This window comes from Schistocerca piceifrons, chromosome 7, assembly GCF_021461385.2.
Source record: "Schistocerca piceifrons isolate TAMUIC-IGC-003096 chromosome 7, iqSchPice1.1, whole genome shotgun sequence".
In the NCBI taxonomy this organism is placed as follows: Eukaryota; Metazoa; Arthropoda; class Insecta; order Orthoptera; family Acrididae; genus Schistocerca; species Schistocerca piceifrons.
This window is the reverse complement of record NC_060144.1, coordinates 350,611,641-350,627,054: the sequence shown is the minus strand read 5'-3', so window position 1 is coordinate 350,627,054 and position 15,414 is coordinate 350,611,641. Positions and strand designations below refer to the sequence as shown.

General features: G+C 40.4%; 1 protein-coding gene across 4 annotated transcripts in view; it reads right to left on the bottom strand.

Moving 5' to 3' along the window:
* Window positions 1-15,111, bottom strand: part of LOC124709113 (cytochrome P450 4C1-like) — a 94,757-nt gene extending 79,646 nt beyond the window's left edge. For all 4 annotated transcript variants that reach the window (XR_007005389.1, XM_047240764.1, XM_047240765.1 and 1 more), the window contains exons 1-2: window positions 14,898-15,111; window positions 9,473-9,579 (exon numbers count right to left, since the gene is read on the bottom strand). Coding sequence is in view for 3 of the 4 variants with exons in the window: in XM_047240764.1 (XP_047096720.1) it covers window positions 9,473-9,579; window positions 14,898-15,060 (270 nt within the window). In the remaining variant the exon portion in view is untranslated. The remainder of the gene's footprint in view (window positions 1-9,472; window positions 9,580-14,897) is intronic.
* Between the last annotated feature and the right edge of the window lie 303 nt (window positions 15,112-15,414).

The window sequence follows — 15,414 nt, the reverse complement described above, 5'->3', positions numbered from 1 at the left end:
ACAACCTAGACGATACTCTCTAGGCACGCAATGAGATTAGAAATCGCTTGTGAGGAACGGTGTCAAAAGCCTTCTGGAAATCTAAAAATATTGAATTAACTTGAAAAGCCCTGTAGACAGCACTCATTACTTCCTGAGAATAAAGAACTAATTGAGTTTCACAACAACGATATTTTCTGAATCCATGTTGGCTACTTGTCAATAAATAGTTTTCTTCGAGGTAATTCATAATGTTTGAACACAGCATATCTTCCAAAATCCTACTACAAATCGACGTTAGTGATATGAGTCTGTAAATCAGCGGATTACTCATATTTCCTTGTTCAGGTATTTGTGTGACCTGTGCAGCTTTCCAGTCTTGAGGTACGGATCTTTCGACGAACGAGCGGTTGTATATGATTGCTGGGTATGCAGCTGCTGTATCAGAATACTCTGTGAGGATCGTGACCGGTATGTCTTCGCTAGCTGAACCGACTCCTCATTCCCGTTAAGCACGCACCTCGGTCTATACATATCAGACATCTGTAGCGATGCCATTATAGCAACAGCGCGAGTGGCTCCACGGGGTGTTTGCAGACTTTAGGAAGCTACTGGTTAGTGCAAACAGCAGTTCCAGTTATTACAAACTCATGTTAGTGTTTGTAAATTGGATATCAACTACATTGTTAATACCATACGGTCTTTCTTTAGCGGCAGTTGTTGGTAGTTGCTCTGAGTAACAATTAGCACTGAAATTCAAGTTCCTCTGAAACAGAAAAGACTCATAAAGGATGGGTGCTGCGAGGCATACAAAGGCCTTCATAGATTCGTTCACCGCTCCACTTAGCTGATCGTTATTATTCTGGTCACAGCTTCATTACCACACTGTTGACCGTTATAATTGCAACAAAAGGAAGGTTAGGAATAGGGAAATGCTACTTACTCTAAATTAGGAAGAATACATGACTAAATTTTTAGTTGATTTAGGTTTTTATTTTTTGTTTTTGAGTCATCAGTCTTCTGACTGGTTTGATGCGGCCCACCACGAATTCTTCTTCGCTGTCAATCTCTCAATCTCAGAGTAGCAATTGCGCCCTATGTCCTCAGTCATTTGCTGGATGTATCCTAGTCTCTGTCTTCCTGCACGCCTTTTACCCTCCACAGCTTCATCTAGTACCATGGAATTTAATCCCTGGTGTCTTAAAAGATGTCCTATCATCCTGTCCCTTCTTCTTGTCAGTGTTTTCCATATATTCCTTGCCTCGCCGAATCTGTGGTGATTCCTTGCCTTATTAGTTCACATAATTTTCGACACCACATCTTAAATGCTTCGAGTCTCTTCTGTTTAATTTTCCCACAGCTTTTTTTTTTTTTACTACCATACAATGCTGGACACAACTTACGTAATGTCTGACTCCAAAGACGATAAACGTGTCTTCTTTATTCGTGCCAAATTACTATCAGCACAGCTTTTTATTCATAGAGTGTGTGTGTGTGTGTGTGTGTGTGTGTGTGTGTGTGTGTGTGTGTGTGTGTGTGTGTCTGTAATGATGCAGCGCGAAAAAAAAACCAATAGCTAACAGGAAAATGTATTGCAATGTGTGCAAAAGATATAAACATTTTTAATGCTGTTTCTGGTGAAGAACTAGGCCAAGAAGGTCTACATGCACATTATGGAGGAGTCAGCGTTTCAGATGTAACGCTACGTCCCTCTACTATAAGCAGCCATATATAAGTGTGGGCAGATATTAATAAAATATGTTAATTCACATACTCAGATGTATTATTTGGCGCTTACAACACATTTCACAAACATTCTTTGATCTCTTGTGAATAATGTTTTATTTACAGCTAAAATCCTGGACATTTAAAAGATGGTATAAATTACTAACAATGAAATGAGTGGAGCACTTTGATGGACGTGTTGCATAATTTTGCTTTTTGTGTCACTAGGGTGCCAATACAATACAAGCTTTGGAAAAACTCGACAGGCTACTTTGTGCTGCTCATTGTATTCCACAGCACTTAACCACATTTTCGATGAAGATAGATTCAAGTTAAATGATGCCCCGAACATCGCAGCAACAATAAATACTGTAATATTCATTGTACAGTACAGGAAGAAAGCAACCCCGCTTATCTTTGGAATCATAATTGAAACCATAGGCCAGTACATGCTGGAACGGCTTGTACGCTATCCTAAAGTGGCTGCTTTAGAGACGCTAACGAATTCTGCTTAGATTGCAGGGACATGATAATCAGCTTCCAGGAAAATTTTTTGATTTCCTGAAACCATTTACAGAGGTCACAGGTGAATTAGAAGGCGAGAAAGCCTACAATAATTGATTTTTCTTTGGTATGACAACAAATTTGCAGCGTCTCTCAGAGTAAGTTAAATTAATGCAGTTACAAATACTGTTTCAGTATGAAACGAGGAAAGAATTTATTTGTAATGAACTTGACTAACTGTTATACAGGGGGAGATATGTATTAGTTAACAAGAGATACAAGGGATTAAAACCCGAGCTGTGACTTTTCTGCGTGAGAAGATTGTAATTACTTCCATACATAAAACTACTACGTTTCTTTGGCCATCATTCCGTGATGTCAATATGCTTGATGTAAATGAAAAACAGGAAATTTTTAGCAGTTTGCGATAAAAGTGTGCTAGTTTTGCAGGTACTACATTCAATCATTAATGTAACGTTTTTTGTATAATTGGTACATAGCGTGTTATAGCCAAAAGAAAACATTCTAATTCGCTTAACATTTTGCCAATGTAAACTATATTTTTTCGAGCACACCATCATCTAGTTCTCTATGACATCTTTCTCTTTTGTTTATTTACAGGGAGCCTTCAAGTACAGTATCATCGCCAATAAGAATGAAAAATCGTTACAAGGGCTGGAAGAACAACATAATATCTGCTGCAGCTGGAACTACCTTCCAGATTTTAGTGGACGTTGGTGGTGATGATAACATTTTAAAGTGGCTTTGTAGACACGAACGCATCTAACACTAATGGCGGCAGTAACACGACGTATTTTATGTATTCCGGCAGCAAGCGTACCTACTGAACGGTGCTTTATATTTTAGAAAATCTGGTATGTTATTAACAAATCGTTACAGCCCTTTAAATCGAGACTCATCAACAGTAACTATAAATTTTTGAAGCGAAACGTGTGAGGATTTACAGCTGTGGACTTAAAATGTTGTTTTCATGTTTTCTTTACACAAATGATGGTTCCCTATTTTTCAGGGATAGTATTTATTTTGTTTATTGTTTCCTATTATTCACTAGGAGAATGAATCTCCTGTTTGGAATGAGTCCCTATTTGTGCTTGTATTATTATCAAATTATGTTTCACGTACTATATAAAGTTAAGTGTGTCACATAAGCGTTGTTGGCAACATTACTTTTGTGTTAAAATGAGAGAGAGAGAGATAGAATGTAAGGAGCGTGTCAGAACTCTCCATTACATTGATTAAATATTACATTGAGTATCGAAAACAATATAGCCAACTTAAGGCTATTCTTTGTATTGTGTAAGATTCTGTATTCTCTATGGAAATAAATAAGCACTCAGATATCGATAGTAACAATATGAGGATGAAACATGGGAACGCGAGTCTAAGCATGGTTGTGAGACGAGGTCTGTCTGCAAGAGTAATATTTCAGTAGTGTTGGTCGAGAACTCGGAGACAGAAGACGTATCAAGCTGCCCTCGTGTCGGTGATGGCAGTTCTTACCACACTCAAGGCCTGATTTCATTTATATGACCAGGAAAGATTTAGATGGCTTAACTACGCTGGAAGATGGAATTCAAGGTAAAATTCGCAAGCATAGCGTAAAGCGCAATTGCAGGGCTAGGCTCGTGATTGTTAGTCCCAGTTTGCAATAATCCCATGTTTTGCTTGTCAGTTAAAGAAGACTCCTTATCCTCCAAATAATAATACTTATTCTCCAAAAAGGCTCAAATGGCTCTGAGCATTATGGGACTTAACTTCTGAGGTCATCAGTCCCCTAGAACTTAGAACTACTTAAACCTAACGACATCACACACATCCATGCCCGAGGCAGGATTCGAACCTGCGACCGTAGCGGCCACGCGGTTCCAGGCAGTAGCGCCTAGAACCGCTCGGCCACCCCGGCCGGCAGTTATTCTCCACAACTAATTGACAAATATGATGTGGTTATTAAATGTTAATCTAATTTTGAAATTGAAATAATTTGTTAATCTGGCACTAGGCCATTGTTGATATTTATAAGATCATTACCAGGCATTTCGCCAGTATTAAGACTTGTCAAGCTATTATTTGTCATGACGATTTCTGAAGTTTTTAAATAGTCTTAATTTATGAAATCCCTTTTTACAAGTTATTTATTGGGTAACAGGACCCAAGCAAACTCCTTTTTATTAAATTCATTCTTGGTAACAATAAGATTTAGCCGCTGCTGCTGCAAATTGCTGTAAACCACTTGGAAAAAGGCAGTCATCGAAAGAGGTGAGTGCAAAACTTAGAGTCAAATCAGAGACACTGACACACCACAACATGTCACGTACTCTACTCCAGTAAATTTCGTTGCGCAAGACAGATTATGTACACTTTAAATTCTTATTTAAATACGCAGTCAGCTAGCTTACGCAAATGTTAGTATTAAGTTTTTTATTTAACGATATGTTTAGGACTTAAATAACAGTGAAACTGAGACTCATACAACACGCACACAATCAGTGTTATGCAGGATAGATTCCGATTACTGATAGCGCAGGTTGCTTATCGAGTCCATTTTCACAGACGAACATAGGCTTTATTCGTTGTAGGTACGTTACAAGACAGAAAGACAAAGAAATAAAGGAAGAAAGAGTAAGAAAAAAAGGAAAGAGAGAGAGGTGTTGGGTTGGTGCAGTGCAGTGAGTCTAGATGAGGCGGCATGTCAGCAAAGACTGGTCATGTTTTGCTTATTCACGTATCCGGAGTGACCGAGTCAAGTCACGTGAGGCCAAACACGAGCGATTCGGTGCTCCCTTCAGCATGAGAGTCGTGGCCGGTCAAATGTAGAGCGCTGCAGCACCAGTGCTGACAGACCGTGCTGCTCAGTGTTGTTAGCTGACTAAAGGTACGTGACACGACTGTACGAAGATGCACGGCTGAGTGAACAATATTTGTCTGTCTTCTCTGGCGCTAACCGCGTAGGGCCATTGAGAACCTTGCATGGCATTGAGTGAGGAGCTCCAAAACGCAAAGGTTTTACACACACACACACACACACACACACACACACACACACACACACACACACGTACACACGTACACAAACACACAGTTGAGGAGTCCACAGTACTGCATGCGGCAATATCGCAGAACGATTAACTGCAGTTGCGGAAGGACTCGATTCTGTCTGTGTGGAATTCTGGTCGAAGTTACCTAAGAGGCGTAACGCGATATTGACGGGAACAAGCAACATTCCAATGTGACTTCTGAATGAGAAACCCGCTGTGTATTCTATTGGCATCATTCCTCCCTACCCTGTGCAACTGCATACTCAAGCACGTAGTAGCCTTCACGCCGAGAGTGAACAGAGAGAACAGATGTGTAAAAAATGCCGAAAAACTTTTAAGGTCAGGTTCATTTCACCAAAATAAGAGGTCTGTTTATAATATCGAAGCTGAACAAATTCTCATACCTCTTAAGATGTCCATTTTATAGTTAAGGTTTACTCGACCTTTTTACCGCGTAAGGAACTTGTCGGTATTCTCTTGGGACATCCCATATATATGAGGTTTTTTGCATCTAATGATCGTTCCTGTCATATCTCTGATTGCTGACCATTTCTCCTGGGACACCCTATATATATCGTACACACATATAAATTTCTTTTTCTCCTAATTCTTTTTAGTTCCTCCTCAATAGTTACCCAATCTGCTCACCCAATTTTTAACATTCTTCTGCTAACCTACATTTAAAAACTTACAGTGTTTTTAACTGCAGTGTATTATCTCATTTTTGTTTATGATGATCACTTGTTTGAGTCAGTGCTTAGAACATCTTTAGATCTATTGAAGTTGCAGGACAACCTATCAGCTATATGTGCTGCGCACAACCTCCGTAACTCGCTTGACAACGTCTCTGTTTCGGCATCGTCAGTGTTTTTCTGGCCAAATTGCAGAAGCCGTTGACTAATTTCATTGTCTCATTTCCTAATTTAACTTCACCTTATTTATGTCGTCTATAATCTATTATTTTATTTTGTTTTGCTGATACTCATCTAATCATCTAACATCTTCTTTTCAAGACACTATCCATTGCGTTCAACTGCTCTTGCAAGACATTTGCAGCCTCTGAAACAATTAAAGTGTCGTCAGCAAACCGCAAAATTCTTATTCGTCTCCCTGAATTCTAATTACCTTTCCATACAGCTTCTCGATACATCCCTCTAGTACTACCTTGTCAACTACACTTCTCTTTCATTTACTTCGACTCTTTTAACTGCAGCCTGTTTCTGTACTAATTGTAAATAACCTTTGGCCCTCTCTGTTTTATCATTGCTACCTACGAAATGAAATGGGAGATATGATTCTGCATGAAAAGTTTGACAGAGCACTGAAAGACCCAAATCGGAACAAGGTCCCGCGAGTAGGCAACATTGCATTAGAATTACTGATAGCCTTGGGAGAGCCAGCCCTGACAAAACCCTACCATCTGGTGAGCAAGATATATGAGACAAGCGAAATACCGTCAGACTTCAAGAAGAATATAATTCCAATCCCAAAGGAAGAAGGTGTTGACAGATGTGAAAATTACCAAACTATCAGTTTAATAAGCCACGGCTGCGAAATACTAACGTGAATTCTTTACAGACGAATGGAAAAACTGGTGGAAGCCGATCTCGGGGAAGATCAGTTTGAATTCCGTAGAAATGTTGGAACACGTGAGGCAATACTGACTCTAAGACTTATCTTAGAAAATAGATTAAGGAAACGCAAACCTACGTTTCTAGCATTTGTAGACTTAGAGAAAGCTTTTGATAATGTTGACTGGAATACTCTCTTTCAAATTCTGAAGGTGGCAGGTATCGAATACAGGGAGCGAAAGGCTATTTACAATTTGTACAGAAACCAGATGGCAGTTGTAAGAGTCGAGGGGCATCAAATGGAAGCAGTGGTTGGGAAGGAAGTGAGACAGGGTTGTAGCCCACAAAATTTCAAAGAGTATATGTCAGTCAACAATGTCAAAAGCATTTACTAAATCTACTAATTCTATAAAGATAGGTTTGCCATTCCCCAACTTAACTTCTAAGATACGTCGTACGGCTCCTACATTTCTCCAGGTCCCAAGCTAATCTCCCACGAGGTTAGCTTCTACCACTTTTCTCATTCTCCTATAAGTCACTCGTGTCAGTATTTTACAAGCATGACTTATTAAAACGACATTTTGGTAATATTCGCACCTGTCAGCACTTGCTTTCTTTTAAATAGAAATTCTTCTTCAAGTCTGAGAGTATTTCGCCTTTGTGGTACATCTTGCATACACGATGGGTTAGTTTTGTCATGGATATCTTTCCAGAGGCTTTCAATACTTCTAAGGAGAATGTCCTCTATTCCAACGAACTTCTTGCGACTCTCTCTTGCTCTGTCAGATTATCCTCACAGTACTAGATCTCCAGTCTCTCTCATCTACTTCTACTTCTCTTTGCACAATATTGTTTTCAAGTGTGTTTCCTTTATAAAGACCCTCTATGTTTTCTTTTCACCTTTCAGCCTTTCTTTCTTTTCTTAGTACAAATTCAAATCGGTGACTAGTAAGTTATACACAGAAGTGACAAAGTCATAGGATAGCGATCCACACATATATAGATGGCGGTAGATGCTTTGGAAGTAGGGACTGGCACGTTACGAGGATAAGAGCGCACAGAAGAGAAATACTGCAGGTCCATTAAACCGTCATCCTATATTCGAATTCAAGGTATAAAAGGAAAGTGCACTGGCGGACCTGTCATTCGTACTCAGGTGATACACGAGGAAAGGTTTCCGACGTGGTTATGACCGCACGACGGGAAATTAAGAGTTTGAACGTGGAATAGTAGTTGGAGCTAGTCGAAATTCAGTTAGTACACAAAATCCTTCACCGGCAACACTTTCGCAATCATGGAGGGCTATAGCGACGGCATGGCTGAATACTTCTGCAGAGGACTTCCAATGTCCAGTTAAGTCCGTGCCATGTCGAGTCCCTGCACTATGCCGTGCAAAAGGAGGGCCGATATGGTCTTAGTAGGCATCCCATGACTTTCGTCACTTCAGTGTAATTAGAGTTATTTTGGAATTCTAACTCAGTCAATAACGTTTTGCATTAGGCAATAAACGCGATTAGAGGCTGAAAGTTCGTGATGCACTGAAGTGACAAAATTAATATATCTTCCGACAAAAAGATACTGATAATTCTTTTTAAATAAAATTGATGACTCAGTGGTGCCTACAAACATCAAATCACTATGTACGTGCATAGAAATTTGCAGAGCTCTGTCAGTAGCAGATAGAAGTGACAGGTGTGAAGTTCGTGTGAACTTGGTGGTCATGGCCTAACACTTCACCTACACGTTGCCCTTCGAGCTGATAAATTCTGCATCTTTCCTCACCTACTATATGGAGGGGGCGGGGGGCATAGAATAGCGAAATGGTGAAATTTCGTTTTGTCGTCTTACGAATACTTTATTTAGTGTTCTTCTGTTGTAAGGAAGTGAGCAGTGACCATAAACAACTCACGGGAATGAAAATTATTTGGTGTCTCATACCTATCGAGGGTACAGGTTTATTTGGGAGAAGACTGGTGAAAAGAATGTACTATGACATGGTTAGGAGACTATTCTAATACTCGTCTTCTTGCGGGTCGAGATTTGAACCCTGCACTTCCCAATTAGATATACTATGTCTTAACACATTCGATCACCAATGAAGGCTGGTGCATGTTTGTTTTAGGTCTTAATTCCCGTACAGCGAGTAGCGATTCTTCGCGTTATTATGCTGGACTCGTCTTCATACTGAATGGTAACTAAAGGAGATATGGCCTAAATGCCAGTCCAATATTGAGCGTAGAAATTTTTCGACACCATGTTATTAGTTGGTCTGTCGGAGTGGAGTTCCTAAGTTAGGCATAGATGAGTCCATTTCGGACGTCATTAGTTGATGAGTAATCTGAGTAAACAGTGGTTAAAATTTCGTTTAGATATCCGGTTTATAACTCTTGCACAGCATGAGATTTGATAGTGACACTGCTGTACTACAATTTCTAACTCAGTTATATATCAATCAGTGTTTCTCTTTAATCCATTTCTGAATTTTGTGTAGTAAAATCTCAAACATACTTACAGGATACTTTTTTATTAAACTTAAAATATTTACGTACAATATTTCCTTGTGAGTACTGTGCAGATTGACTGCAGCGACTGATAATGTGTTCTCTCGGTGCAACGGAAGAAATAAATCGTACTTACCTCTAGGTATTCTGGTTTTTGGATCATTATCGATGGGTACGGTCCAATCCAGGACCGGAAGATTGGACCGAACCTCTTGATCACCTCGTCAAATTTGCGCATCCGATCTGCAACAAAGAACACGAAAGACATAATAAGTCTTCCAACTGATAACGTCTCTATACAGTTAAATAACAACATTATGTTTCGTTGCCGCTTCTTTCTCATTTTTTTATATCCGATTGGATATATCTGCGGGTATGTGTTTCTATTTGAGGACAGGTGAATAGGTCGATCAAAAGAATTAAAAATATAATAGTCCACTGTTAAGCTTGTCAAAGGCACATAAGGCCTAGTTTGAGTACTCCAAACAAATGGAAAATTGAACATTAAATACGTTCATCATTCAATTTTATTTTCCTCTCTGAAGAAGGAACTCATCAAAAAAGAATAAACACAACGAAAAGTCTGCACTTTACCGTTGTTCTTTCAAGCGCATACTTCCGTTGGAAGGGCTTTAAAAGAGAAGACATAAGTAAACGTGAGAAACCAACAACCAGGAACAGAAAACAGTTACCGTACACAAATTCATTGACACCAAATAAATTCAAGAATTTTAAACTGACGACACTATAGATACTTCTGTTAAAAGGCAAGGGCGTTAGGAGGTACAGTAAACTCTTATACCGTAGGAATGTTTACAGACATGAAATCAGCGTCGGGGGTGTAAGACGATCAATGACAGAAACTGCATTTTGTAGTTCATCATCAAAATGGCGAACTACTTCTACGTTAGTAACACCCAATAACGAAATTAACAACAATGTAAAGAATAAAAACAAGTCTTGCATGTAGCCCAATTTCGTTTTTTTTCAACTAAGCGGTATTTCACAATGGTTTAAGATATTATGTAGCCCAATTTCGTTTTTTTTCAACTAAGCGGTATTTCACAATGGTTTAAGATATTGGAGCATGAAGAAAATTCTAGTCTGCCTATCCGAATGTAGGTTTCTGTGGTTTACAACCACTTCAGGCTAAATACAGAAAACGTTTGAAATCGCTGCTGCCGATTTCGTCCCTCGCCAGTGATCAATTGTAATAGTTTTTCAGCGGCTCATGAGTTGTCTGTCGGCTACAAGCTAGATTCTAACATGGCTTCTTAGTATCTCATCTATTATATGTTATTATTTGTCTTCTTTGCGTTCCATCTTTCATGCGAATTTGGTTTTTAGACAATTTTTTACATTGTGACCCCTGGGTATCGAAAAAAACACATCCACAAAGGGGACATTATTATCATTTCTAGCAGAAGTTTACGTATGCTGAAAATGATGGCATTGACCTCCAGTTTTGTATATGGCACACCTACTTAGGTAGGCGAGCCGGGGATGAGGGGGTGCGTATATTTTTAGTTGAATTTTGTATCTTACGTTAGTTATGATAGAGGAAATTAATTTGTAAATCTTTCTTAAATAATATTTTAACTATGAGCTATGATTTTTCTGACCATAGGATGGCCTGATGATGGTACTTTGTGCAGAAACCAGAAGTCATTAGCAAAATACAAGGGCGATAACTGACTAAAGCAAATGAAGTTTTCTTTGATTGCATTGGTCGCGTTTCCAGCCGACAGTACATCGGGAATATGTAAGTTAGCATTTTGTATTTAATTGTCTTTCTCATAGAATTTAGCACATATTTTCTTTGTCATGAGGCGAAAATTTATAAATAGGACAGTAATAATAAGAAAAATGTACAACATTCCAAATGTCCGAAACGTCACACGGAATCCGCTCGTGGTGACGGGTGAGGAATGAACGCCTCAGGTTAGCTTGTCTGTACCACACGTTATGGTCTCACTGCTTTGTTTTCTTAAATTGTGATCAGCATTTACAGTTAGTAAAGTTTTTTGAGGAAGTGTAATTATTGGTGAATTTGAAAGAAACCATGAAAGATTCACCACTAAAACCGATTTGTCGTTGTGAGTGGTCTCTGATGTTGATAAAAACCGGATAACGTACGTAAACACTGATATGAACAGGCCGTTATCGCCTACGGAAGATGATGATAAGTCAGCCTGTTCCGCCGATAAAAAGAACAGCTTCAAAGTAACTATCAACTGGCTGCAAAATATCGTAAAATACGAAGGTCGAAAATTTAGGTGTGTCCACATATAATTGATTACATCCACATACATAAATGGGCTCCGAACATTTCTACTTTTTGTTATGATTTCCCTCGAAGTACTTGTGATAATGTGAGGTAACACACCACTGAACGCTTTTACGACCTCTGATTAGAGCTAGCTCCGCAATGAAGTTTTTATCTTCTCATTATTTAAAAACATTGACAACGAAGGCTTTGTTTATATACCAAGAATGTGATGTGAGGTCATGGGCTCTCGTAAAATGAAACGTTAAGAGCGCATAGCTTCCCTCGTCGTAGTTTCTGAATTGGACGCATCAGTTACTAAAGTATTGGACAATTCACGCTGGAATCTGTTATCCTTATATATCATTTCGGTCACAAAATTGCCTTGTCGCCGGTAGACAGAATTTGTTTCTCGGTTATGGGGATCTGATAGAAGTCGCTACATGAATTAGACACAACACTGATGTATTGTATTGTATGTTAACCGGGGACCTAGAAACGACGGAGAGGCTCCCTCCCCGTCGCAGCCGCAGTGGTCCACAACCCCACGACGTCTACCGCAGTCCACAGTCCACTTCACCCCTCCGCTGCCCAACACCGAACCAAGGGTTATTGTGCGGTTCGGTGCCCGGTGGATCCCCCCAGGGAACGTCTCACGCCAGACGAGTGTAACCCCTTATGTTTGCCTGGTAGAGTAATGGTGGTGTACGCGTACGTGAAGAACGTGTTTGCGCAGCAATCGCCGACATAGTGTAACTGAGGCGGAATAAGGGGAACCAGCCTGCATTCGCCGAGGGAGATGGAAAACCGCCTAAAAACCATCCAGAGACTGGCCGGTTCACCGGACCTCGACAGAAATCCGCCGGGCGGATTCGTGCCGGGGACCAGGCGCTCCTTCCCGCCCGGAAAGACGTGCGTTACACCGCACGGCCGACCGGGCGGGCACACTGATGTAAGTATCCCATGGTACCAAGCAAACTGTCGCAGTGCCGAAACCACTAGACGCGGGGGGAGCACGATTTGAATATACGCCTGACCCACTAGCCTGACACTAGAGATACCCTATCTCGTCCTCGACCAGGTAATGGCCACCATAATCACCCCACATCAACCATCACAGTACTGGAAACGCTGTTCACCTTCCTTCCTATAAAAGACGTATTTCGGATATATTGATCCCCAGGATGAACCCGTTCTGATAGAAAACCTACAAGTACTGCGTTTGAGAAAAAATATTCGAATTAAAAGTCAACTACACAGTATTTGTGGTTTATTACGAGGGGCGTTCAATAAGTAATGAAACACTTTTTTTTCCTCTGCCATTTTCTGTTGACAAAGTGCAGAATTTGCTGTGGGACATCGTGGAATATTCCTGCTCCAGCTCCTATAGTTTCATGACGTTCCGATGTGTGGCGGCGCTATACGTAGCCTTCAAAATTGCTGGCGTTTGTAGTGGAGGTGGGTTCTAAGCGGAGAGCTGTCATTGAGTTTCTTTTGTTGGAAACCCAGATATTTGTAGGCTCATGGAGAATGTCTACGGAGGCCTGGCAATGAACAAAAGCACGGTGAATTGTTGGAAAGACGTCTGTCATCTTCGCAACAAGATTGCGCTAAACCTTCCAAATTCCCGTGTGCCAACCGGCTGCAGCACGCTGTGACTCCTGCCAAATTGGGAAGTGCGGACGCCCTAATTCCAAATGATCAACGGCTCACAACAGAACACTTCACTGCTCAAGTGAAGGTCTCTGTTGGTAGTAGTGACACAGTCGTCCACCAGCTGCGGTACACGAAGCTGCCTGCCCACTGGGTTCCTCGACGCCTAGCACAAGACCCTTTAAGAACTTCCACCTGTTTGGCCCAACCAGGGACGCACTCAGCGGGAAGCAGTACGTGGGTGATGAGAAGTTTGGTTCGGACATTAGAGTGGTGCCATGCGGGCATACAGGCCCTCTTAGCAAGGTGGGGCAAAGCCCTCGCATTAAACATAGATTAAGTTGAAAAGCAGGATTTCGTAGCCAGAAAGATCGGGAATAATGTGTTGCACTGCACTCCTGAATAAAACCAACATGCTTTCAGAAAAAAAGAGGTCATTAATATTGAATGCCCCTCGCAAATAACTGTAAAAAATTACAGCACCATTTATTTTTTAATGAAAGATGAAAAGAATTGCATTCATTAAGGTATTCGAGACAATTTATTAAAAAAGTTACGGACAAATACGTTTTTCTAAAAAAAATTGAGATTAATGTGGGTGCAAAAATCAGTATTTCAATTTTAAGAATAAAATATTATATTTTATTATTTATTTAATTAATCATACAGAATAGCCCACCGCCTTGAAATGTAAGGTGGGTCAGATACTTCTAAATGTAACGGGGAAGACTTCTTTTTGTTACAATCTTATTGGTATGCAGCTGTTAATGCTGTTTTAAATCATATAAAAACCGTATTGTATAATAAATTCTCTAGGGTGCAGAGAATTTAATGTTCTCCAATCGTTAAAGCGGTTCTGTATAATCTACTTCTGCCTAGTTTAGGAGAATATGATTTATATAATGGAAATCTCAAAAAGAAATAAATACAATAAGTATGGTGGAAATAAGTTGTAACATTTAGAGGAAAGTGGTAGATTGTATTTGGATGTGTAATATAGTCTAAGTAGCTCGTTGGTTGACAATAGCCTGTTTCTACCTATTTCAGGCGGAAAGGTCTCGGTAGGACCTCGAGCTGTTCTCATTTACAATAGTGTGTGTTTAGTGTACTGATATGTTTTTGGAGTGTTGCATGTCAGGACACTACATGATATTCAGTAGTTGCTTGTTTGTCTACTTGCTGATATTTGAGGTGTATTCTATGTGATACCTGAGATAAATACACACCTGGAGTTATATAGATTATATACTGGTTGAGCATCTGATACACGGAATTTTAGCTTTACATAAAGAACACACTTATGAATGTAAATTTATTAGTAGAAACAGAATGTAGTTCATTACTTCTTCAGTGCAGTATTCCTTAAATAACTTCATACATTGCTTTACATTACTATAAGCAAGCACCTATGTTAGACAATTGTCAATCAGCAAAAGGAATGTATGAACCATCATTTGTGTACTCGCTGAATGAAATCGCCATAAATAGAAGATAACGTGCGGTAGATGATTATTTTTTAATTCGAAAATCGAGTGGGAAACGAAACGATCGACTAGTTCGAGATCCGCTCTGCACTCATTTTTCCAACGACGCAGTGGGAAAGATGTTTTAAAACTGAGACTAACTGAAAACTTGGACTTACCCTCTCGCTTCGTAAGGAATGCGATGTACGTAGTCCCTATAAAAGGCAGGGCTACGAGGCCAGGAAGCTTTTCGACCTGCCTCCAGCGCCATTTCCTGGAGATGATGCTCGCAGACACTGCGACCACAACAGCCGCCAGAAGCAGTGTCGTTATGTCCAGCATCCCCCAGGGCCGTCGGAGCGAGATCCCGCCAACGTTCTACACGCCGACTGAGTGCAGCGCGCGGTGGAGACTGGCTGCTTTCAAGGCTGCCCGCGGCTCGACCTCTGGACCGGTCCAAACTCCACGCAGCAGCTGATTCACAGTGACGCTGCACTCTGCGGCCGGTGTTCTCCAAAACACCTGCTCCCATCATTCACAACGTACACACAGGTAAGTTTAAGAGCTCGGTTGGTTGCTTGGTTGGTTTAGTGGAGGGGACCAAACAGCGATCTCATAGGTCCCATGGGATTTGTGAAGGATGGGGAAAGAAGTTAGTCGTGCTTATTCAATGGAACCATACCGGCAGTTACCTGA